Source organism: Bos javanicus, chromosome 21 (assembly GCF_032452875.1).
Source record: "Bos javanicus breed banteng chromosome 21, ARS-OSU_banteng_1.0, whole genome shotgun sequence".
Lineage (NCBI taxonomy): Eukaryota > Metazoa > Chordata > Mammalia > Artiodactyla > Bovidae > Bos > Bos javanicus.
The window spans coordinates 20,284,157-20,307,102 of record NC_083888.1 but is presented as its reverse complement, the minus strand read 5'-3'; the positions used below and the strand labels follow the sequence as shown (position 1 = coordinate 20,307,102).

The following is a 22,946-nucleotide window of genomic DNA, read 5'->3' as shown; positions in this document are numbered from 1 at the left end:
GGTGCGCGGAGAGGGAAATCTGAGGTACCCGGGACTCGGAAACTCGGAGGCAGTCATGGGGTAGAAGATTTGCAGCAACCTCAAGGGTGGAGGTGGGGGACAGAGAGAGAAGCCAGAGGGGTGGGGGTGTTAAGATTTAGGATTATTAGCTAAGGGTCCTGGGGAGGACTGATGGGCTGCCAGGTGGTTTGAGTTAGAGGGGCGTAGACTTCTGTGAGGGAAAGCTGGGTTTTCACTGAGGGAAAGGAAAGGACTGTCTGGGTTTGGAGTCGGGGCGGGGGACGCGGACCAGGAAAGAGTGTTTATCTACCAGTATTACAGGTTTGAGTTATTTTTTATGTTAGAGCGCTTTAAGTTCTAGAACTTTGTACGTAATGTGGGCTCGACAGTTTTGGTCAACGAACGATAGAACGAATGGGTGAATGAACGATTGTATAGCGAAATTTACCCATTCACTCACTTAAAAGTTTCAGTATCACCTTTGAGCGAAGCTCAGGGGTAGGTGCTAGGGACCTTCCCATAGAAGAACCCAAGGTATGGTGGTGGGAGACGCACAAGAAGTCTTTTCATCAGAGGTAAGACGGTGGCACTGAGAAGAGGGGACCAGTTCAGTTTGGAGTAGGAAGGCTTCTCCGAGGAGTCGAGTCTTAAAGAATCAGCGATTCTCTTTCACCCTTTCCCTCTTTCCTGTTAGACTTACCAGTTTTTTGAGAGTGAGCTGTTGAGGGTGTATGTCTCTTTTACCTACGTAACAGGCATTTAACAACGGGTGTATTCAGTGACCAGTGGTCCTTGAAGGAAATCACTAGGAGGAAGGAGACATTGAGTTTGAAGGGAATGAAGGGACAGCGCTGAGAAGCAGAGAGAGAAGGTGAGAAAGGAAAGGGAAAAAATTCCGAGGCCAAAGGTACATTCATGGCTAGGGGTGCCAGTGGTCTTGCCCATGACAGCATATGGACAGCAGGGAGGAATAGGAGAAAGGGGTTTGATTGTCAGGGATGGAACCAGTGGGATCTCTGAGGGATCAGCTTCTTAGAGGCCTTGGCTGGGTGGGGATTGGGGATGAGGCCCAGAGAAAAGGAGTAGAAGTGGACTTGAGAAGCAAAGCTTGTTGTTTGGTGGTGGGATGACTTGGAGGTTTTGGTTTACCTGATTGGGAACATTAAGATGGGGAGAGGAGACTGAGAAACTGACAAGTAGTCAGAGCAGGGAGAGATTTTTAAAGAACCGTTTTAGACCCATATCTTTCAGTCACTAAAAACTAGGAGTGTTTGGATACCGCTTGGTTGGTGAAGTGGGGTAATTGTGGAAATGACTTCCAAGCCCCTTTCAGCTTTAAGTTTCTGTGATTATGGTTGCCTGTAGTTCAGTGAGATGTATTTGAAAGTGCCTTGGTAAAAGTAAATAATGTGTTTAGATTATTATACATGCTTTGTTAATCATGTATAATATGATCCTTTGAACCGGGGCGGGGTCGGGGGGAGCTGATATCAGTTACATGTACCAGGGTTCTTTGAGATAAAGAGCAAACGTTTTGGCAAAGGAGAAAATAACTTAAGTTTTGAAGTTAGGTTATTTTTGACTTTTGCTTATCTTCCTTATTGTTTTAAAAACCTAAGTGCTTCTAGTATCATAATTATACTTCCAGAGTGTCATGCCTAGAAGTCAACTTTATATGAAGCACTAGCATTCATCCCAGAAACTTCTGTTCTTTGTTTCATTTAGTAAGAAATAATATAATCTGCTGTCTGGAAATTCTATGTGGACTGGTTCTGTCCTTTTCCTTGTGTGTTTAAGAAAGTAACTCTGGGAAGCAGGAACAGTTTTCCCTTCAAGCTCAAATAAGGAGGGGGAGAGGCAGGGGTATGGTCTGGCTGACCTTAGTTTGTGAGTGAGTTTCTACTAATGCTTCCCCAGCTGTTTTTTAGCATCCTTAACTAGTGAAACAGAAGGTGAAATCCATCCTTTAATTTGTAATTATGGGAATCTTCCATGTATTACGCACTGGGAATTCAAAGATGAGTAAGACAGGATCTTTACCAATTTGTAATGTAGAAAAAAGACATGCAAATGGCCCGCTGCAATACTAGATACTTTTTATAATGGAAGGGTGTAATAGATTCAGTGGGGCGCTAGAGACAAGCACTCAAATCTGCTGAGAGTCATTGAAGTCTTTATGATGGAGATGGGTTGAAGCTAAAAAATGAAAGGTCAGGTTTACAAAGAAGCATGTGGTATCAGAGTTGCTCTCCTTTAACACTTTCTACTTGGTAGAGAGACTACTGTGAAGCTCAGATTATAAAAAAGTAATGGATAACCTAGCTAAGATGCCACTTCTATGGAAAGACTGCATGCTCTGATTTCTTTAGGATATCTGATCTGTTTTCCAGTATCAGATGTCCTTAGCATAAGTAATCTGGAATAGCAGCCATTAGTTTATTCATATTCTTTTCCTTTCCTTTTTTCTTTCATTATTACTTTCTATAGTAGTTAAGGTAGTTTAGGTTTCACTTACTGCTTCTCCTGAATAGAAAAGAGGGCTTAGGAAAAGAGCTACTAGTAGAAAAGACCACTGTTTATTGAGCCCTTATCATAAACCAGCTCCCGTTTAAAGCCTGCATTATCTCATTTATTATTAACAGCAACCTTGTGAATTAGTTGGTGTTTACTGCATTTTGTAAATGAGACTGAGGCAAGAGAGGCTAAGTGGCATTCCCAGGATTCCAACAGTTCATGATGGGGAAGTGCAGATTCCAGCTAGAGTCTGCCTCTGCTGTGCAGAACTAAGTTTTACACCACCGTGCTATGCTGAGCACCTAGGTTCCATTCTCAAGCCAGACTCATCTTACCAAAGTAAACTACCCCTTTCTTAATCTACAAAGGACCCATCACAAATATGTGAAGCAGCATTTCATTCCTGAGAGGTTCAGAGTGGGGGTTAACTAAAAGAATATTGGTTTTTCTATACAGATCCTTTAGTTTACCAATAACGTGATTCTGCTGAGCCCCTCCCTGGTCATGGGGAGTGACCAGCCCAGTGGCAGGGAGATAAGCTATGGGTCTAGCCAGCTCAGGCTAGGTATTAAAACAGGCTGTGATGACTGGCTAAGTTCTTTCACTTGCTGAACACCATAGGGTGCTTGAGCGTGTTGGGGAGGATAAAGCATGGATACCAGCTTGGAGGCCTGGAAGCTGACTTACTCCTGGAGCCTGTGAGTTCCTTCGTGAAGGGGTAGTGGGCCAGCCATTAGAGGAATTGGAGGCACCATCTTGGCATGGAGACCTGGCTTGGGACCTAAGCTTAAAAAAGCACTTCAGCATCCTATTGGGACCAGCCTGCCTGCCTGGATAGTTCCTGTGAATTCTGGATGTGTCTGCTCCCAGTAGTTGTCCATCTGCCAAAATGATATGATATCATGTAGATCAGTGAGTAGCTTCCAGATCAAGTTCAAAGCAGCCTACAGCTAACTTATTGTTGCCTTTAGTGCATCATTTACCTCTTCTGGGCCCTGATTTATTCTTGTTAAAAGAAAAGATTGGATTTAAAAAAAAAAAAAGAAAAAAAAAATGCAAAAGTAAACCAAGTGTGTGTTAGTCACTCAGTCATTTCCGACTCTGTGACCCCATGGACTGTAGCCCGCCAGGCTCTTCTGTCCACGGGACTCCCTTAGGCAAGAATACTAGAGTGGGTTAGCCATTCCCATCTCCAGGGGATCTTCCCCACCCAGAGACTGAACCCAGGTCTCCTGCATTGCAGGCAGATTCTTTACCATCTGAGCCACCAGAAAAGCCCCAAGTAAGATTAAGTATCCTTGCTATGTTGGAAGGCTTAACATTTTTTCTTTTAGTGGACAGACTGGAACTACCAAGTTAATGGCACCGTGAAAATAGATTTTTATAAGACAGGACATTCCTCATTTTCTGTTGTTTGATGCTTCCTCGTGAGTAGACTGAGTTTACGCATTCTTGGCCAGAATACAAGTGATACTGTGTCCTTCTTGGAGTATTACACCTGGAGACATGTGATACCATCTGTCCTTCACTGGTAGTATGAGTCTGATCACCCAGTCAAATGTGTTGCCTGATTTTCCCACTTTATAATTATTTTTTCCCCTCCCTTTGCAACCAGTATGCAGTTTGTGGAAGTAACTTTAAGACCATGCAAGTATCGTGTTCCTCATCTCACTTTCTCTTGTATAATGAAAAAGCCCAGCAGCAACCTCTAATATCAGGTTCTCAAAGTCAGCATCACCAGGTATGGCACATCACAAGCCCAGTGATATAACACACAGTGAAAAGGCATGGAGCCATTTCTGTGGTCTTTTTGCTAAGGATGCATGTCCTGAGTCCAATCATGAGACACATCAGACAGTCAGCAAAATAATGGATCAAAACTCTTCAGTGTTCTCAAAAAACAGAGAAAGACTGAGGAGCAGTTGCTGATTGCAGAAAATCAGGGGAAAATAACAATTAAGTGCAGTGTAGGATCCTGAGTGGGATTCTGGAACATAAAAAAAAAACGGGTATCAGTGAAAAAACTACCAGGTAGGGTTCAAATACTCTTTAGTCTCACTAAAGGTATTGTACAAATATTAACTTCCTGGTTTGTAAAATTTTACTGAAATTATTATGTAAGATGTTAACACTGGGGAGAGAACTATACAGAAACTCTACTATTTTTACAACTTTTCTGTAAATCTAAAATCAATTCAAAATAAAAAGTTCAAAAAACTGCTCCCTGGATTTAGCATTCACTGCTGCTTCTGCCTGATCCAATCTTGATCATGACTGTTGCCAAATGACGATTTTCTAACTTTATGGTAAGCAAGAACCTTTCCCACCATTTATTTTTTTTTATCAATATGGACTCACAGATTTCTTTATATTTCAGTGGTTTATAATTCATAACTGAAGTTGATTATTTTGATGTTCACATTTCACCAATGGAAGCCCCTTCAAGCTGTCTTTATCAGGAAGCTTTCCTTATGTATATACATACATTATGTAATATGTGTGCTCTAAAACAACTTGTGTAGCACTGGGACTATCTAGCTCTTACCTCTGATTTCTAAAGGTTTGGTAGAAGCCTCCTGAAAAACTATCTGGGCCTGGTATTTTTGTTGAAGTATAACTGCTAACTTTTTTTCTTTTATGAAAATTGATCTGTTTAAGCACTCCATCTCAAATTGGGTTGATTTCATTAAACTGTATGTTCCCAAGAAATTATAGTTGTATAAATGTACACAAATGCCCTTACTGCTAAGCCACTTCATGTCCGACTCTGTGCGACCCCATAGACAGCAGCCCACCAGGCTCCGCCGTCCCTGGGATTCTCCAGGCAAGAATAGCGGAGTGGGTTGCCATTTCCTTCTTCACTGCAGGAAAGTGAAAAGTGAAAGTGAAGTCACTCAGTTGTCTCCGACTCTTAGCGACCCCATGGACTGCAGCCCACCAGGCTCCTCCATCCATGGAATTTTCCAGGCAAGAGTACTGGAGTGGGGTGCCACTGCCTTCTCCAAATGCCCTTAAGTAGTCCATATCTCTTCCTCTCCCCCATTTCTTTACATCTATGCTGCTGCTGCTGCTCCTAAGTCACTTCAGTCGTGTCCGACTCTGTGCGACCCCAGAGACAGCAGCCCACCAGGCTTTCCCGTCCCTGGGATTCTCCAGGGAAGAACACTGGAGTGGGTTGCCATTTCCTTCTCCAATGCAGGAAAGTGAAAGTGAAGTCGATCAGTCGTGTCCAACTCTAGCGACCCCATGGACTGCAGCCTACCAGACTCCTCCGTCCATGGGATTTTCCAGGCAAAAGTACTGGAGTGGGGTGCCATTGCCTCCTCCGTTACATCTATGAGTTGTTATCAAATAAACCCTTGTCTCCTAAGGTGAGTGGGGGATAGATGAAGCGGCAGAATTAATTCTAACATGTCCCTTACATCTCTCATCATGCCTGGCATCTACTTTTGGCAGAACTTGCTTCCCAATACTCACATCATCTTCTTTCAGGATTTGAAGAAATTCCTGTAGGCCATCTGCTGTTTTTTCTGCTGCTAGAGATAAAATTTTCTGGTCCATTGTTGCACAAGCAAGGAACTGAAAAGGAAAAATGTCAAGAGCTGGATAAAACTCCCAAAAGTAAACAAGTTTGATTTTTTCCCTTCTCTACTTGTTAACTGAGTATTTCAAATATGTTATGTACACAATGAATACTCAACAGGCTAAGGACTACCAACTGTAGGAGTAGGTGATTCTTAACCAAACCAAAGAATCTGGAGAATCCCCTGGAATTTCCTTATTAGAAAGCTGTAGTCAAATTAAGTCGTCTCATAATTCAATTGTTCACATTTTCTTTTTTTTTTTAAGTATCTACCCATTATGCTACCTAGAACAAAGCTGTCATTTAACAGTATTGCAAATATATACTATTATCTACACATACACAATAAATGAATAAAGCAATAGCACTGTAAACACATTTATACCAATTAAACGGTACAAAAATAAATGAGAAGTTAACAAGGCTAAGAAATAAAAGTGTGCTCAAACATCAAGCAGGCTTCCCAGCAAAGGAAACCTTGAACTGGAATTTAAAGATTAAATGTAGATAGTCACCAGAACCACATGGTGTACATTACTGGGGAGGAAAGTACTGTCAACAAAGGCATTCATAAGAGAATTTGAAAAACTTACTCGGGGAAAATGAGTACGTAGCCTGAGGTAGAGAGTTCAACTAGGGGAGCAGTGAGAAGGAAGGCTAGTAAAAGGGAGGGGCTAAGCTGTGCAAGATCTCAAATGTCGAATTAAGGAAGTTAGGCCTTATTCTGTAAGTAATAGTGACAAAAAGTTCTGGAGTAAAAGAGAATCTGACAAGACTGAAACAGTGTTTGAGGAAACTAAATATGTCATCAATGCGCAGATTAAAGTAGGGAGGGAATAAGGAAGAAGAGCAGAGGCTAAGAGTCTACTGGGAACTATTTTAGTGGTAGTGACAAAGGCTGGTGTTGGGGGCTGACTCTGGAGACTGCAAAGGAAAGGGTGAAATGGAAGCACATTAGGCAGATAGGATTTAGTGAGCAGTGAGTAGCTATGGGAATATTACGAGAAGAGGGCAATGCAGACTGGTGGAAAGAAAACCTCCTCCTGTATTTTCTGCTGCTTTCAGTCTCCCTAAATTATACCATCATCCACCCAGCTGCTGAAACAAGAAACCTGGGCAACATTCTTAACCACTTCACCTTCATCCTTCACATCCACTACCAAGTCCTGTGTCCCCAGACATCTCTCAAGTCTACTTCTGAGATTCACTACTGCCACATTATTCCAAAGTCACCATCATCTCTCACCTAAACTACTACACAGCTTCCTAACTCATTCCCCACCCAGCAGCTAAAATGTCTTTGAAACACAAACCAGATTTGTGATTCATCCTCATCTTAAAAACTACTCGGTGGCTTTCCATTATTAGTCCAAAATCCTGACGTCAGGATATAAAGGTTTGGTTCAGTCGCTCAGTCGTGTCCGACTCTTTGCGACCCCATGAATCGCAGCACACCAGGCCTCCCTGTCCATCACCAACTCCCGGAGTTCATTCAGACTCATGTCCATCGAGTCAGTGATGCCATCCAGCCATCTCATCCTCTGTCATCCCCTTTTCCTCCTGCCCCCAACCCCTCCCAGCATCAGAGTCTTTTCCAATGAGTCAACTCTTCCCATGAGGTAGCCAAAGTACTGGAATTTCAGCTTTAGCATCATTCCTTCCAAAGAAATCCTAGGGCTGATCTCCTTCAGAATGGACTGGTTGGATCTCCTTGCAGTCCAAGGGACTCTCAAGAGTCTTCTCCAGGTCTCCTCTCCTTCGGGAGAACGGAAGGACGCCTGCAGCCTACTCTAGACACCTCATCTCAGATTCACTGCAGCAAGCGGAACAAGCTTGGATTTGATTCCTTGAAACCCAGGAAGATGTCTGACCATCCGCATGACCATCCGCATCCCCATCCGCATCCGCATCAACATCAGCATCAGCATCACCATCAGTGCAAGGAGCCCTGCCATCCACCTCCAAAAGTGTGCCCACCCAAGTGCCATGAGTCTTGCCCACCTCATCCATGCCCACCTCCACTAAGCCAGAAGAAATGCCCTCCTGGGCCACCATGCCCACCATTCGAGCAGAAGTGTCCACCCAAGTGGAAGTAACAGCACCAGATTTCATCTGGACCAAGAAACAAGATCCAGGCTCTCCCATTGTCCTCCCTTTGGCCATGGTGATGGATTGTATCTTCCTTAATCTCCCTCCTGGACTGACAGCTGGCAGAGAAAAGGCTTGCTTCCTGAAGCTGACACCACGTTGTTGGAAGAACAGCAGGATCATCGCTTGATCTCTCTTTGCCATCGCTTGATCTCTCTTTGCCATCTGTGTGTCTGTATCTGCACTGTGATCTCGACCCCATGAGCAATTAGCGTGTCTATTCTTTGCTTCTCCAATAAAGCATATTCATAGTCCAAAAAAAAAAAAAAAAAAAAGAGTCTTCTCCAACACCACAGTTCAAAAGCATCAATTCTTCGGCGCTCAGCCTTCTTCACAGTCCAACTCTCACATCCATGCATGACCACAGGAAAAACCATAGCGTTGACTAGACAGAACTTTGTTGGCAAAGTAATGTCTCTGGTTTTGAATATGCTATCTAGGTTGGACATAACTTTCCTTCCAAGGACTAAGCGTCTTTTAATTTCATGGCTGGTCCATGTTAATTCCTTTTCATCACTCTATATTCCAGCTACACTGAACTGCTCAGTCCTTCAAACCCCCAAGTTCCTCCTGCCACAGTCAATTCCACATGATTTTCTGTCTGGAACTTATATAAAAATAAATACCCCTTCTTTCATCCCCTGCCCACCGATCTTTTTATTGTTAATTCCTAAAAATCCTTCAGGTCTCAGCTCAATCCCACACTCCTTAACAAGTTCAGTCTAAACACTCCCCTATTACATTCTTTCAAGGCAACTGTAATCTCTCACCATCACCACACTTTTAACATTACACTTATTATTAGATTAAGAATTACATCTCCCACTCCATTACAAACTCCAAGAGGGCAGGGGGCCACCTCTGGTTTTGTTTATCACTGAATCTCCAAGACTTAGAACAGTAAGCTCGTAATAGGTGCCCAATAAATATTTGTGGGGAAAATGACATTGATCCTCACACCAGTCCTCTGAGGTTGGTGCTATTACTCCCAATTCAGATGAAGATCATTTGGGATTCAGAGAAATTAAGGAACGTCCCCCAAAGGTTAGAAGGCTAGTAAGTTACAGAAGTAGAACTGAAACCTAAGTCTGTCCAATTCCAGACCCCAAAACCCATGCTTTTACCTACTACTGGGGACTCTTACCTACGATTAGCCCCTCTATTAGGGGCTGAATGGTAGAGGATTCAGAAAAGGGATATCAACCAAAGAAACGTCCAGCCCTAAAGGGAAGATGCTGAACTCCTTCTATTTCAGCAGGTACATTTGCTAAATTAGTCCTAAAACCAGAATTGAGTAGCACAGATAGGTGGCTGTTAAGTCCCTGTGCGGATAGCAGACTCCTTGTCCAAAGGCCCTGAGGTTAGTGAGGCACCACGAAAGGGAGACGCCGCGGGTTTAGCACCCGGGCTTCTCGGAGAGCGAGAAGTAAACACAGAGAAACTATAAAACAAGGCAGCTGGGGATAATCGCTGTGACCGAGCTACAAAGGCGAAACGGGTTTAGAGAAATGTCTCAGACGTAGGAGCTGAACGCTGATGGAGAGGAAGAATTTAACGAGAGGGCCAAGGGTGTAGGCCGCCCGAGGAGCAGGAAACGCTAAAGGCCACAACGGGAGACGCCAGAGCACAGACTCTTTCGGGCCAAGGAAAAAGCCAGAACGCCATTCGGAAGGGGCGCCGTCCTGTCCTCCCAGACCCCTTACCTCCCGGGAGCTGAGTCCCTCCTCCCCTGCGACGCGCGAAGCTCCTCTAGCCGGTCACTTCCACTTCAACGCAGCCACTGAATTCCAAAAAACCCGCGCAACCTGCCGTTTCCGTCCTTCCGTTACCCTGAGCAACGGGTCCCGCCCCCTGCGGCTTATTTCCGTTACCCGGGAGCTCGTGCTTGGAGCGTACCATTAAGACAACTGGGGAGGGGGGGGAGCTGTGGAATCCTCGGACGTTCCCACTCAAAGGGGGGGGGGGCACAATCTCTGAACGCTAATTAGGGACCTCAGAATGAGCAGGGGAAGTGTGGCCCGGGCATAGTCACCACGATGTCCTGACCAGTTAAGGCTTTCCTATGTACTATTGGGGAAAGGGTCAGTGAGAGAGGCAATGAATCAAGTAATGGCTTGTTGCATGGGAAATGCCTGGAAGGCAGAGGAAGGCTCCTATTCCTTGTGCCCTAAGAGGTGCCAGTTGCCCCTGTAAAGGAAAAATAAATGTTGCGTGCAATTCCTGTTCTTCAGGAATCAAGTCTGTAGCCCTGCAGTCTCCGGTCTCAGTGTGCCTGAAGGGAAAACAGGAAACGTTCTGTGTTTTGAATGTACTGATCCTTAGATAGTGAAAATGCAAATCTAAGGAATAATTTAAATGAACCTAGATTCCTGCATTCATTGGAAGGACTGATACTGAAGCTCCAATACTCTGGCCACCTGTTGCAAAGAACCGATTCATTGGAAAAGACCCTGATGCTGGGAAAGATTGAGGGCAAGAGAAGAAGTGGGTAACAGAGGATGAGATGGTTGGATGGCATCTCTGACTCAATGGACATGAGTTTGAGCAAACTCCAAAAGATATTGAAAGACAGGGAAGCCTGATGTACTGCAGTTCATGGGGTTGCAAAGAGTTGGTCACTATTTAGCGACCGAACAAGATTCTTGCATCTTCCTACACATAGAAGAGCATTTAAATCATTATCTTGAAATGGCTGGGTTTTTGTGTATGATCAGTTATCTTTTGATGTTCAATTTGATGGATGGATTTCCCACCCATCCACCCACTGCAAAAAAATCTCATATATATCCTCCCTTAAGGGCTAAGCTGTTTCCTGGGTTATCATTCTGTGTAAGGTCCCTGGATAAAACTTAACTCACTTTTAGGTTGTGTATTTTTCTCTCAGTTGACAGCCCTAAGATGTAAGTCCATGTGGCTAGAGGGGTTATTGCATGCAAAACCTCAGCATTTAGCACAAAGCCTGAGCTACAGTCTATGAAGTTGCAAGAGTCAGACAAGACTTGCAACTAAGCCACCACTGCTGGCAAAGCAGTAAATATTTGTAAAACAAACAACTGACAGTAGAACAAAGAGCAATGGAGGGGAGGTTTGAGAGCCTGTGTTAGGTTGAAGGGGCAGCTTGTGCAAAGGGTCTGATGGCAACAAGCAATCAAGCCCCCGGCTGGCTCAGGAGATGCAGGTGCTTTGGATGGAGGTGGAAAAGCAGTCTTTTTCACATTAGGAGCAAGTGAGGAACAGCTCAAGACTGAAGTCAGGATCCCCTGCTGCTGCTGCTAAGTCGCTTCAGTCATGTCTGACTCTGTGCGACCCCATAGACAGCACCCCATCAGGCTCCCCCCGTCCCTGGGATTCTCCAGGCAAGAACACTGGAGCGGGTTGCCATTTCCTTCTCCAATGCATGAAAGTGAAAAGTGAAAGTGAAGTTGCTTAGTCATGTCCAACTCCCAGCGGCCCCATGGACTGTACCCTACCAGGCTCCTCCGTCCATGGGATTCTCCAGGCAAGAGTATTGGAGTGGGGTGCCATTGCCTTCTCTGAGGATCCCCTTAGGAGGCTCTAAATTGTCCTGAACAAAGGTGGTGGTGGCCCAGGCTTGGGAAAAGGTGGGAGGGGTTGAGGAATATTCAGGCTTGAGTGACAGGGGTGGAAGTGGGTGATACTGCCAATGAACTGACACACAGGGAAGGATGCAAGTTTGAGGGTGATAGTGTGGCTTTTAGACTTGGACTTGCCAAGTGTGAGACCATGGGATGGCATTGGAAGGAATGCTAAGATCGGGGAGTATTCAATCTGGAGACTGAATCCCAGTCCCCAGGGGTGGAATCCATCTACTTGGCCAGTTCTGGAAGAAACACAGCTCCTGGAAGAGAACGATGCCTCTCAGCTGTCTACTACTTGCTCACGGCCCTTCATAAGCACTTTATTATTTCTACCATATCCCTGGCCCAGTGTTGAGCTGTGATGTGTGGCTAAAGTGGGCTTCCCTGGTGGCTCAAACAGTTAAGAACTCACCTACAATGCAGGGGACCTGGGTTTGATTCCTGGGTCAGGAAGATCCCCTGGAGAAGGGAATGGCAACCCATGCCAGTATTCTTGCCTGGAGAATCCCATGAAAAGAGGAACCTGGCAGGCTACAGTCTGTGGAATTGCAAAGAAACACAACTGAGTGACTAAACACACAAACACATGTGGCTAAAGCACAGCAGCTGAGTTGGAAGATTATTCCTGAGGGGACTCCTTTAGCTTTCCAAGGAAGAGAATTTACCTCATGTTCTCCCCACAAAACCACCCTTCCAGGATGCTTCTGGGGAAGGGCCAGCAGCCATGAATTTGTGTGTCTGTGTAGCTCAAACAGGCTCGTTTTCAGCTTCCATTTTTGCATTCCCAGGTGCACTTGCTGCATTGCCCGTGTAAGTATTTACCTACTGGCATTGACAACTAGAGGGGCTTGCCTCCTCTATTTGCATGAATGTATCATCTGTAATTCCTGTTAGTGCTCATGGGTATTATGTATGTAAAGGATGAGAACAGACTTAGACTCATGACAGTGTTTTCCATCCTGGTGCAAACTTCCTTACTAAGCAACAAACCTTGCCCATCTGCTTCAACCACCTAGACTCCATACACTGGGCAGCTAGGCATACACTGATTCTAGAAAATACAGCCAGTTAAAAACAGGTTTGCAATGTTGGAACCACATGTTTCTCAGACCTGGTTCATGTTTGGGTAATAATATTATAGCTGCTGATATTTGCAGGGCTCCAGAGAAAAACTTGGAGAAGGAAATGGCAACCCACTCCAGTGTTCTTGCCTGGAGAATCCCAGGGACGGGGGAGCCTGGTGGGCTGCCGTCTATGGGGTGGCACAGAGTCGGACACGACTGAAGTGACTTAGCAGAGAAAAACTACACATGGAGGCCCCCCATCATTTCCCACTCAGTCCTGCAGTGTAAGGGCCTTCATATGCCTGCACGTGGACACTCAGTCTGAAAATCCACACCACATGTCTCCCTGAAAGCTGCCCTTGGCTACCCTTGACTACCTTTGGGCCCAGGGCTATACACACTAACAGGTCCACTCCAGGAAGGGTGAACTTAGGAAGAAGTCAGTATAGACTGAGGAACTGAGCTTGGAGACGTTTGGGAAGGTACCCCGAGTATGGTCTAAAGAAGAGTATGTGGGCTTCAGAAGATATACCCTTTAAGTTCCTTGGACTCATCATCATCAAAGAAGGGGGCCATTGAGGCACCACTAAGCCCAAGCACTCCAGTTGCCTGGATTTAAGGATGACATTGCTTGAGGGAATAATCAAAATAGCATGTAAAAATTTTTCTTTTTTTAAAAAGAGGGAGCTTCCTTGGTAGCTCAGTGGTAAAGAATCCACCTGAGAATGCAGGAGACATGGGTTCGATCCCTGATCCTGGAAGATCCCACATGCCACGGAGCAACTAAGACAGTGCACCAAAACATTTGGACACCCAAATGTCCACCAACAGATGAATGAATAAACAGAATGTGGTATATCCATAAGGCGGGATACTATTCAGCCCTAAAAAGGGAATGAAATCCTATCACATGCTACAACATGAATGAACCCACAGGACATGTTAAGTGAAATGAGCCAGTCAGAAAAAGACAAACACTGTTTGATTCCACTCATATGAGGTATCTAAAGGAGACAAACTCCAAGAAAGAGAAATTAGAATGGAAGGGGCTTCTCTGGCAGTCTGGTGGTTAGGACTCTGAGCTTCCACTGCAGGGAATGTGGGTTCAATTCCTGGTTGGGGACCTAAGATACCACATGTTGTGCAGCACACACACACAAAAATAAAGTAGATGGTGGTTGCCAGGGGCTGGGGAGAGGGGGGATTTGGGAGCTGTTGTTTAATGGGTGTAGAGTTTCAGTTTCATGATGAAAAAGTTCTGAAGATCTGTTTCTCAACAATGAGAATATACTTAACACTACTGAAGTGTATACTTAAAAATGGCCAAGGTTTGAAAAAGATATTACTATCTGGGAAGTCCAAAGAATTATTAAGAAGAACCAGCTGACTTCATTCTGAAGAAATTCTGATTTAGAAGGGCTTAAGTTATGCTGAAGAAGCTGAAGTTGAACGGTTCTATGAAGACCTACAAGACCTTTTAGAACTAACACCCCAAAAAAGATGTCCTTTTCATTATAGGGGACTGGAATGCAAAAGTAGGAAGTCAAGAAACACCTGGAGTAACAGGCAAATTTGGCCTTGGAATACGGAATGAAGCAGGGCAAAGACTAATAGAGTTTTGCCAAGAAAATGCACTGGTCATAACAAACACCCTCTTCCAACAACACAAGAGAAGACTCTACACATGGACATCACCAAATGGTCAACACCGAAATCAGATTGATTATATTCTTTCCAACCAAAGATGGAGAAGCTCTATACAGTCAGCAAAAACAAGACCAGGAGCTGACTGTGGCTCAGACCATGAACTCCTTATTGCCAAATTCAGACTTAAATTGAAGAAAGTAGGGAAAACCACTAGAACATTCAGGTATGACCTAAATCAAATCCCTTATGATTATACAATGGAAGTGAGAAATAGATTTAAGGGCCTAGATCTGATAGATAGAGTGCCTGATGAACTATGGAATGAGGTTCGTGACATTGTACAGGAGACAGGAATCAAGACCATCCCCATGGAAAAGAAATGCAAAAAAGCAAAATGGCTGTCTGGGGAGGCCTTACAAATAGCTGTGAAAAGAAGAGGAGCGAAAAGCAAAAGAGGAAAGGAAGGATATAAACATCTGAATGCAGAGCTCCAAAGAATAGCAAGAAGAGATAAGAAAGCCTTCTTCAGCGATCAATGCAAAGAAATAGAGGAAAACAACAGAATGGGAAAGACTAGGGATCTCTTCAAGAAAATCAGAGATACCAAAGGAACATTTCATGCAAAGATGGGCTCGATAAAGACTAGAAATAGTATGGACCTAACAGAAGCAGAAGATATTAAGAAGAGATGGCAAGAATACACAGAAGAAGTGTATAAAAAAGATCTTCATGACCCAGATAATCACGATGGTGTGATCACTGACCTAGAGCCAGACATCCTGGAATGTGAAGTCAAGTGGGCCTTAGAAAGCATCACTATGAACAAAGCTAGTGGAGGTGATGGAATTCCAGTTGAGCTATTCCAAATCCTGAAAGATGATGCTGTGAAAGTGCTGCACTCAATATGCCAGCAAATTTGGAAAACAGCAGTGGCCACAGGACTGGAAAAGGTCAGTTTTCATTCCAATCCCAAAGAAAGGCAATGCCAAAGAATGGACAAACTACCGCACAATTGCACTCATCTCACACACTGGTAAAGTAATGCTCAAAATTCTCCAAGCCAGGCTTCAGCAATATGTGAACCATGAACTTCCTGATGTTCAAGCTGGTTTTAGAAAAGGCAGAGGAACCAGAGATCAAATTGCCAACATCTGCTGGATCATGGAAAAAGCAAGAGAGTTCCAAAAAAGCATCTATTTCTGCTTTATTGACTATGCCAAAGCCTTTGGCTGTGTGGATCACAATAAACTGTGGAAAATTCTGAAAGAGATGGGAATACCAGATCACCTGATCTGCCTCTTGAGAAATTTGTATGCAGGTCAGGAAGCAACAGTTAGAACTGGACATGGAGCAACAGACTGGTTCCAAATAGGAAAAGGAGTTTGTCAAGGCTGTATATTGTCACCCTGTTTATTTAACTTATATGCAGAGTACATCATGAGAAACACAGGACTGGAAGAAACACAAGCTGGAATCAAGATTGCCGGGAGAAATATCAATAACCTCAGATATGTAGATGACACCACCCTTATGGCAGAAAGTGAAGAGAAACTAAAAAGCCTCTTGATGAAAATGAAAGTGGAGAGTGAAAAAGTTGGCTTAAAGCTTGATTGATTCAGAAAACTAAGATCATGGCATCCGGTCCCATTACTTCATGGGAAATAGTTGGGGAAACAGTGGAAACAGTGTCAGACTTTATTTTTCTGGGCTCCAAAATCACTACAGATGGTGACTGCAGCCATGAAATTAAAAGACGCTTGCTCCTTGGAAGGAAAGTTATGACCAACCTAGATAGCATATTCAAAAGCAGAGACATTACTTTGCCAACAAAGTTTCGTCTAGTCAAGGCTATGGTTTTTCCTGTGGTCATGTATGGATGTGAGAGTTGGACTGTGAAGAAGGCTGAACGCCGAAGAATTGATGCTTTTGAACTGTGGTGTTGGAGAAGACTCTTGAGAGTTTCTTGGACTTCAAGGAGATCCAACCAGTCCATTCTGAAGGAGATCAGCCCTGGGATTTCTTTGGAAGGAATGATGCTAAAGCTGAAACTCCAGTACTTTGGCCACCTCATGCGAAGAGTTGACTCAATGGAAAAGACTCTGATGCTGGGAGGGATTGAGGGCAAGAGGAGAAGGGGATGACAGAGGATGAGATGGCTGGATGGCATCACTGACTTGATGGACGTGAGTCTGAGTGAACTCCGGGAGTTGGTGATGGACAGGGAGGCCTGGTGTGCTGTGATTCATGGGGTCGCAAAGAGTCGGACACGACTGAGCGACTGATCTGATCTGATCTGATCTGAAGTTTTAAGTTAAGCCTTAACTTAAGCTGTTAAGTTTTTAACAGCTCACTGTTTGTATTCCCAGTGTCTGGAGAAGTGGTACATAGTGGGTGCTTCATATATTTGTTAAATGGGTGCAAAGCTATGAACACATCCTTAGAAAAATAGGTTTTTAAATTATTTCAATGAAATAAATTTCAAAATGAAGATTTTGACTTAGGGACTTCCCTGGTGATGTCATGCATATGTAGTCGCTTCAGCTGTGTCCAACTGTGCAACCCCAGGGACCACAGCCAGCCAGGCTCCTCTGTCCATGGGATTTTCTCAGCAAGAATACTTGTGTAGGTTGCCATGCTCTCCTCCAGGATATCTTCCTGACCTAGGGATTGAAACCTTGTCTCCTGAATTGCAGGCAGATTCTTTACCACTGAGCCACCAGGGAAGCACCTCTGGTGGTCTAGTGGTTAAGAACTTAGCTTGCAATACAACGGGCACAGGTTCAATCTCTGATCGGGGAACAAAGATCCTACAAGCCTTGCAGTGTGGCAAAAAAATAAAATAGAGTTACCATAAGATCCAGCAATCCCATTCCTGGGCATACATCCAGACAAAACTATAATTCAAAATGATACATGAACCCAAATGTTCATTTCAGCACTATTTATGATAGCCAAGACATGGCAGCAAAATAAATGTCCATCAATAGATGAATGGATAAAGAAGATATGGTACATACATATTAATACAATGGAATATTAGCCATAAATAGAATGAAATAATGCCATTTGCAGCAACATGAATTGAGAGATCATACCAAGTTAAATAAGCCAGCAAAACCAAATACATATGATATCACTTATATGTGGAATCTTAAAAAAAAGGTTCAAATGAACTTATTTACAAAACAGAAGTAGACCCACAGACATAGAAAACGAACTTACAGTTACCGAAGGAAAAAGAGGGAGGGAAGGTGAATGAGGAGTTTGGGATTAACATATACACACTACTATACACAAAATAAATAATCACCAAGGACCCACTGTATAGCACAGGGAATATACTCAACATTCTGTAATAACTTATAAAGGAAAAGAATTTGGAAAAGAATATATATATAGGCTTCTCTGGTGGCTCATTGGTAAAGAATCCACCTGCCAACACAAGAGACACAAGTTCAATCCTTGGGTTGGGAAGATCCGTTGAAGAAGGAAACGGCAACCCACTCCAGTGTTCTTGCCTGGGAAATCCCATGGACAGAGGAGCTTGATGGGCTACAGTCCATGGGGTCACAAAAGAGTTGGACGTGACTTCGTGACTAAACAACAGCAATATATATATATGAATCACTTTGTTTTACACCTGAAACTAATACATTATAAATCAACTATTCTTCAATTTGAAAAAGAAGAAAAAGCCATTGTCACCAATCTCAAGGCTTCAACACAGCCAATCTTCCCTAATAAGTTTAACCATTTTTTCTTCATGAAGATTATTTCAAAGTTTCCTATCTCCTCCTTTACTCTCAGCAGATGACCTGAACTTTATACCAAATCTTTAAACTCACTGTCATCAGCACAAATTCTTCTCTTTGGCTTCTTGTCGTCATGGGAGAGTGTTCAACCAAACTGGCTATGTCTAGTACTTCTGCTGGAGCACCGAATCCTATTCTCTTCCATCTTCTCAGCAAGAAACTCACTTACTGTCACTTCCCCCTCTCTGAGCTTGGTCACTGTTGTTAAGTTGCTCAGTCGTGTCTGTCTCTTTCCCACCCCATGGACTGCAGCACACCAGCCTTCCCTGTCCTTCTCTATCTCCCAGAGTTTGCTCAAACTCATCTTTAACCTCTCCCTTTCTACGGCTTCCTTCCTATAAACACTGCCATGACAAGATACCACAGACTGGGTGGCGTAAACAAGAGACATTTTTTTTTCTAACAGTTCTGGAGGCAGAAAACTTGAGATCAAGGGGCTAGCATGGTCAAACTCTGGTGAGGACCCTCCTCCTGGCTTGCAGATGGCCAATTTCTCATTGTGTGCTTAAGGCCTTTCTCCACGTTTTCACATGGAGAGAGAGAGAGAGAGAGAGCTTGGTCTGGGCCTCTTCCTCTTCTAAATAAAGGCATTAATCCCATGACAAGGACCCCACTGGCAAGATCTTATCTAAATCTAATCCCCTGTCAGAAGACCTGCCTCTTAATACCAACACATTGAGGGTTGGGACTTCAACATAAGAACCTGGTGGGAGACATAAACATCCAGTCCATAGCAAATACTTGTGTCTTTTTCTTTAGTGGTGGGAGTTAAAACCAACCTGCCCTCTGAAAGCACCAATTGGGTTTTCCCTGTATTGTTGTGTTGCATGCGTGTTCAGTCATGTCCGACTCTTTGCGACCCCATGGAATGTACCAGGCACCTCTGTCCATGGAATTTTCCTGGTAAGAATACTGGAGTGGGTTGCCATTTCCTACTCCAGGGGATCTTCCTGACCCAAGTATCAAACGCAAGTTGTGGCCAACTCCTGCATTCCAGGTGGATTCTTTACCGCTGAGCCGCCACATATTGTTAAACCTACTAATTTGAAAATACTCTTTGAACAATATATTGGTTGATTTTACTCTTCTACTCGTTACTTTCATCTCTGGCACCTCCTTCTCCCCCACTGCCACAGGGCAGACCTTTTTTTCATGGGATGAATGAGCATGCCTCTTGGAAAAACTGGAGCTTTTTTTTAATTGAAGGATAAATGCTTTACAGAATTGTGCTGGTTTCTGCCAAACATCACCATGAATCAGCCATAGGTATACATATGTCCCCTCCCTCATGAACCTCCCTCCCACCTCCCTTCCCATCCCACCCCACCCCTCTAGGTCTTTAGAGAGCCTGGTTTGAGTTCCCTGAGTCAAACCGCAAATACCCATTGGCTATCTGTTTTACATATGGTAATGTATGTTTCCAAGTTACTCTCTCCATACATCCCACCCTCTCTTCTCCCCCGTGTCCATAAATCTGTTCTTTATGTCTATGTCTAAGAACAGGAGCTTTTTATTATTTATTTTTAATTTTTTTTTTTTTTTGGCTACACTATGCAGCTTGCAGGATCTTTAGTTCCCTGACCAGGGATTGAGCCAGGGCCCACGACAGTGGAAGCATGGAGTCTTAACCACTGGACGGCCAGGGAATTCTGTGGAGCTTTTTAGAGCACAAAGTGACTGCCAATCTTTGTGGGTCAGCCCACACTAGTTGAGGGACTCTCATTACTACTGTGTAATTTTAAGGAAGATGTAGAATGTCTAGTCAAGACTATGGTTTTTCCAGTGGTCATGTATGGATGTGAGACTTGGACTGTGAAGAAAGCTGAGCGCCGAAGAATTGATGCTTTTGAACTGTGGTGTTGGAGAAGACTCTTGAGAGTCCCTTGGACTGCAAGGAGATCCAACCAGTCCATTCTGAAGGAGATCAGCCCTGGGATTTCTTTGGAAGGAATGATGCTAAAGCTGAAACTCCAGTACTTTGGCCACCTCATGCGAAGAGTTGACTCATTGGAAAAGACTCAGATGCTGGGAGGGATTGGGGGCAGGAGGAGAAGGGGACGACAGAGGATGAGATGGCTGGATGGCATCACTTGTTGCAGGAAGGTGGACCTCTTCCAGGGCCCGAAACTGGGCTCTTGTCTAACACTCGGAAATGAATTGTCCGAGGAGACACATGTGGTAACAAAGCAAGAGACTTTATTGGGAAAGGGCACCCGGGTGGAGAGCAGTAGGGTAAGGGAACCCAGGAGTACTGCTCTGCCACGTGGCTCGCAGTCTCGGGTTTTATGGTGATGGGATTAGTTTCTGGGTGGTCTTTGGCCAATTGTTTTAATTCCGAGTCTTTCCTGGTGGCGGCACACATCGCTCAGTCGAGATGGATGCTAGCGAAAGGGATTCTGGGAAGTGGACAGACACGCGGTGTCTCCTTTTGACCTTTCCTGAACTCTTCCGGTTGGGGGTGGCTTATTAGTTCCGTATTCCTTATCAGGAGCTCCTGTCATAAAACAACTCATGCAAATGGTTACTATGATACCTGGCCAGGGTGGGTGGTTTTAATCAGTGTGCTTCCCTTAACAACTGACTGGATGGACGTGAGTCTGAGTGAAGTCTGGGAGTTGGTGATGGACAGCGGGGCCTGGCAGTGCTGCGATTCATGGGGTCGCAAAGAGTCGGACACGACTGAGCGACTGAACTGAACTGAACTGAGAATGTCCCTCAACCTGGGTTTTCCCACTTCTGAAAGTTGGGGAGTTGAGGCCCGGCCACCCGCTGGGGTCCTCCTTGGCCCAGGAGGGAGGCCCCTCCCTCTGTGCCTCTAGCCTGGCAGAGAGAGCCAAGGAGCCCAGAGGGTCTGCCAGTGCAGCCTGCGCAGGGCAGTGTCCCCACTCACACAGCAGCACCATTGTTCCAGCCAGAGAGGCTGGACGTGAACGTGACTCTTGGGAGGGGGGAGGGACAGGGAGAGGCACAGAAGGGCTGTGAGCAGAAGAATGCCACAGAAAGCTCTGCTCCTTATCCAGGGCCTTGTGGCCTGGCAGCATCCTGAAAATCCCCACTCCCGTCAGGGCTGTGCCATCAACTCGAAAGCGATCTTGGTAGAAAAGAATATTCCTCATGATGGAGTTCATCACCCAGTTTGTTTGTTTGTTTTTTAAGTAATTTGTATTATTATTTTTGGCTGTACCATGTGGCGTGCAGGATCTTAGTTTCCCCAACCAGGGCCCGAACCCGGGCCCCCTACAATGGAAGTGTAGAGTCTGAACCACTGGACTGCCAGGGAAATTCCCCTCATCCAGTTCTGACAGAGTCTCTTCTGTGGTCTCTGGGCTTCCCAGGGGGCTCAGTGGTAAAGAATCTGCCTGCCAATGCAAGAGACTCAGGTTCGGTCCCTGGGTAGGGAAGAGCCCCTGGAAAAGGAAATGGCAATCCGCTCCAGGATTCTTGCCTGAAAAATTCCATGGACAGAGGAGCCTGGTGGGCTACAGTCCATGGGGTCGCGGAGTCAGACATGAACTGAGCACGCATGCACGCTTCTGGGGTCTCTACGTTTCCTTCCCACAGGGCTGCTTGAGCTCTCACCACCGCCTCCTTTCATTATTGCCCTCACACTTTGTGAAGTACCTGCGGGAAAAAAAAAATCCAAGGACGCATCTCTATCAGTTTGCTAAAGCTGCCGTAACAAAATACTATAGACGGAGTGGCTTAAACAACAGAAATTCATTTCTCACAATTCTGAAGGCTAGAAGTTTAAGGTCAAGGTGTCAGCAGGGCTGGTTTCTTTTTTTCCCCTTCTTTTTGGTTATGCCACACACGGCTTGTGGGATCTTAGTTCCTTGACCAGAAATGGAACCGGGGACCTCACAGTGAAAGTGCAGAGTCCTAACCACTGGACTGCCAGGGAGTCCCCAGGGCTAGTTTCTTCTGAGACTTCTCTCCTTGACTCGTAGATGGCACCTTCTTCCTGGGTCTTCACGCAGTTTTCCCTCTGTGTGTCGGCGTCCACATTCCCTCTTCTTATAAGGACACCAGTGATTTGGATTAGGGGCCACTGTGATGACCTCATTTTTCCTTAATATCCTCTTGTATCTCCAAATAGAGTCCCATTCTGAGATCCTGGGGAATAGGACTTCCTCTAATGATCCCCACTTCTCTGAGGAGGAAACTGAGTCACTCAGCGGTGAAGTCACTTTTTGAAGCTAGAAGGTGCTGGAGGGGGCAGAATGGCTCCTAAGCCGGCTCTTATCACTGCACACCACTGCCTAGACGTGGGTCAGCCTGGGCTTGTCCTTTCCCCACGAAGCCTTAACCAGTTACCTTCCCCAGTGGGCCCTGCTCCCTGCCCTACCATGCCAGGCCCTGCTGGGCTCAGGGAGAGGGTGACCGGCCCAGATTCTCTGCCACTGCCATTTCATCAATGATCACATTTCAATTTTCCCTCCATCTCCAGCATGTCTTACCCTAGGGAGTGCTTTCTCAGACCCCCTCTGCAATGAGAGAGAGGAAGGGGAGGAGAGAAGGGGACTGACCCAGATCCCACCCCCATGGCCCGGCTTCCACATGGCTGAGCAGGAACTCTGGA

The 22,946-nt window shown here is 45.0% G+C and overlaps 1 protein-coding gene across 3 annotated transcripts in view; it reads right to left on the bottom strand.

Moving 5' to 3' along the window:
* Nucleotides 1-10,093, bottom strand: part of FANCI (FA complementation group I) — a 68,494-nt gene extending 58,401 nt beyond the window's left edge. For 2 of the 3 annotated variants that reach the window (XM_061394412.1, XM_061394414.1), the window contains exons 1-2: nucleotides 9,949-10,092; nucleotides 5,992-6,093 (exon numbers count right to left, since the gene is read on the bottom strand). In XM_061394412.1, the coding sequence (XP_061250396.1) occupies nucleotides 5,992-6,075 (84 nt within the window). In that variant the 5' untranslated portion in view covers nucleotides 6,076-6,093; nucleotides 9,949-10,092. Of the gene's footprint in view, nucleotides 1-5,991; nucleotides 6,094-9,948 lie in introns of all 3 variants that reach the window. The other variant, XM_061394413.1, reaches the window with a different exon arrangement.
* Between the last annotated feature and the right edge of the window lie 12,853 nt (nucleotides 10,094-22,946).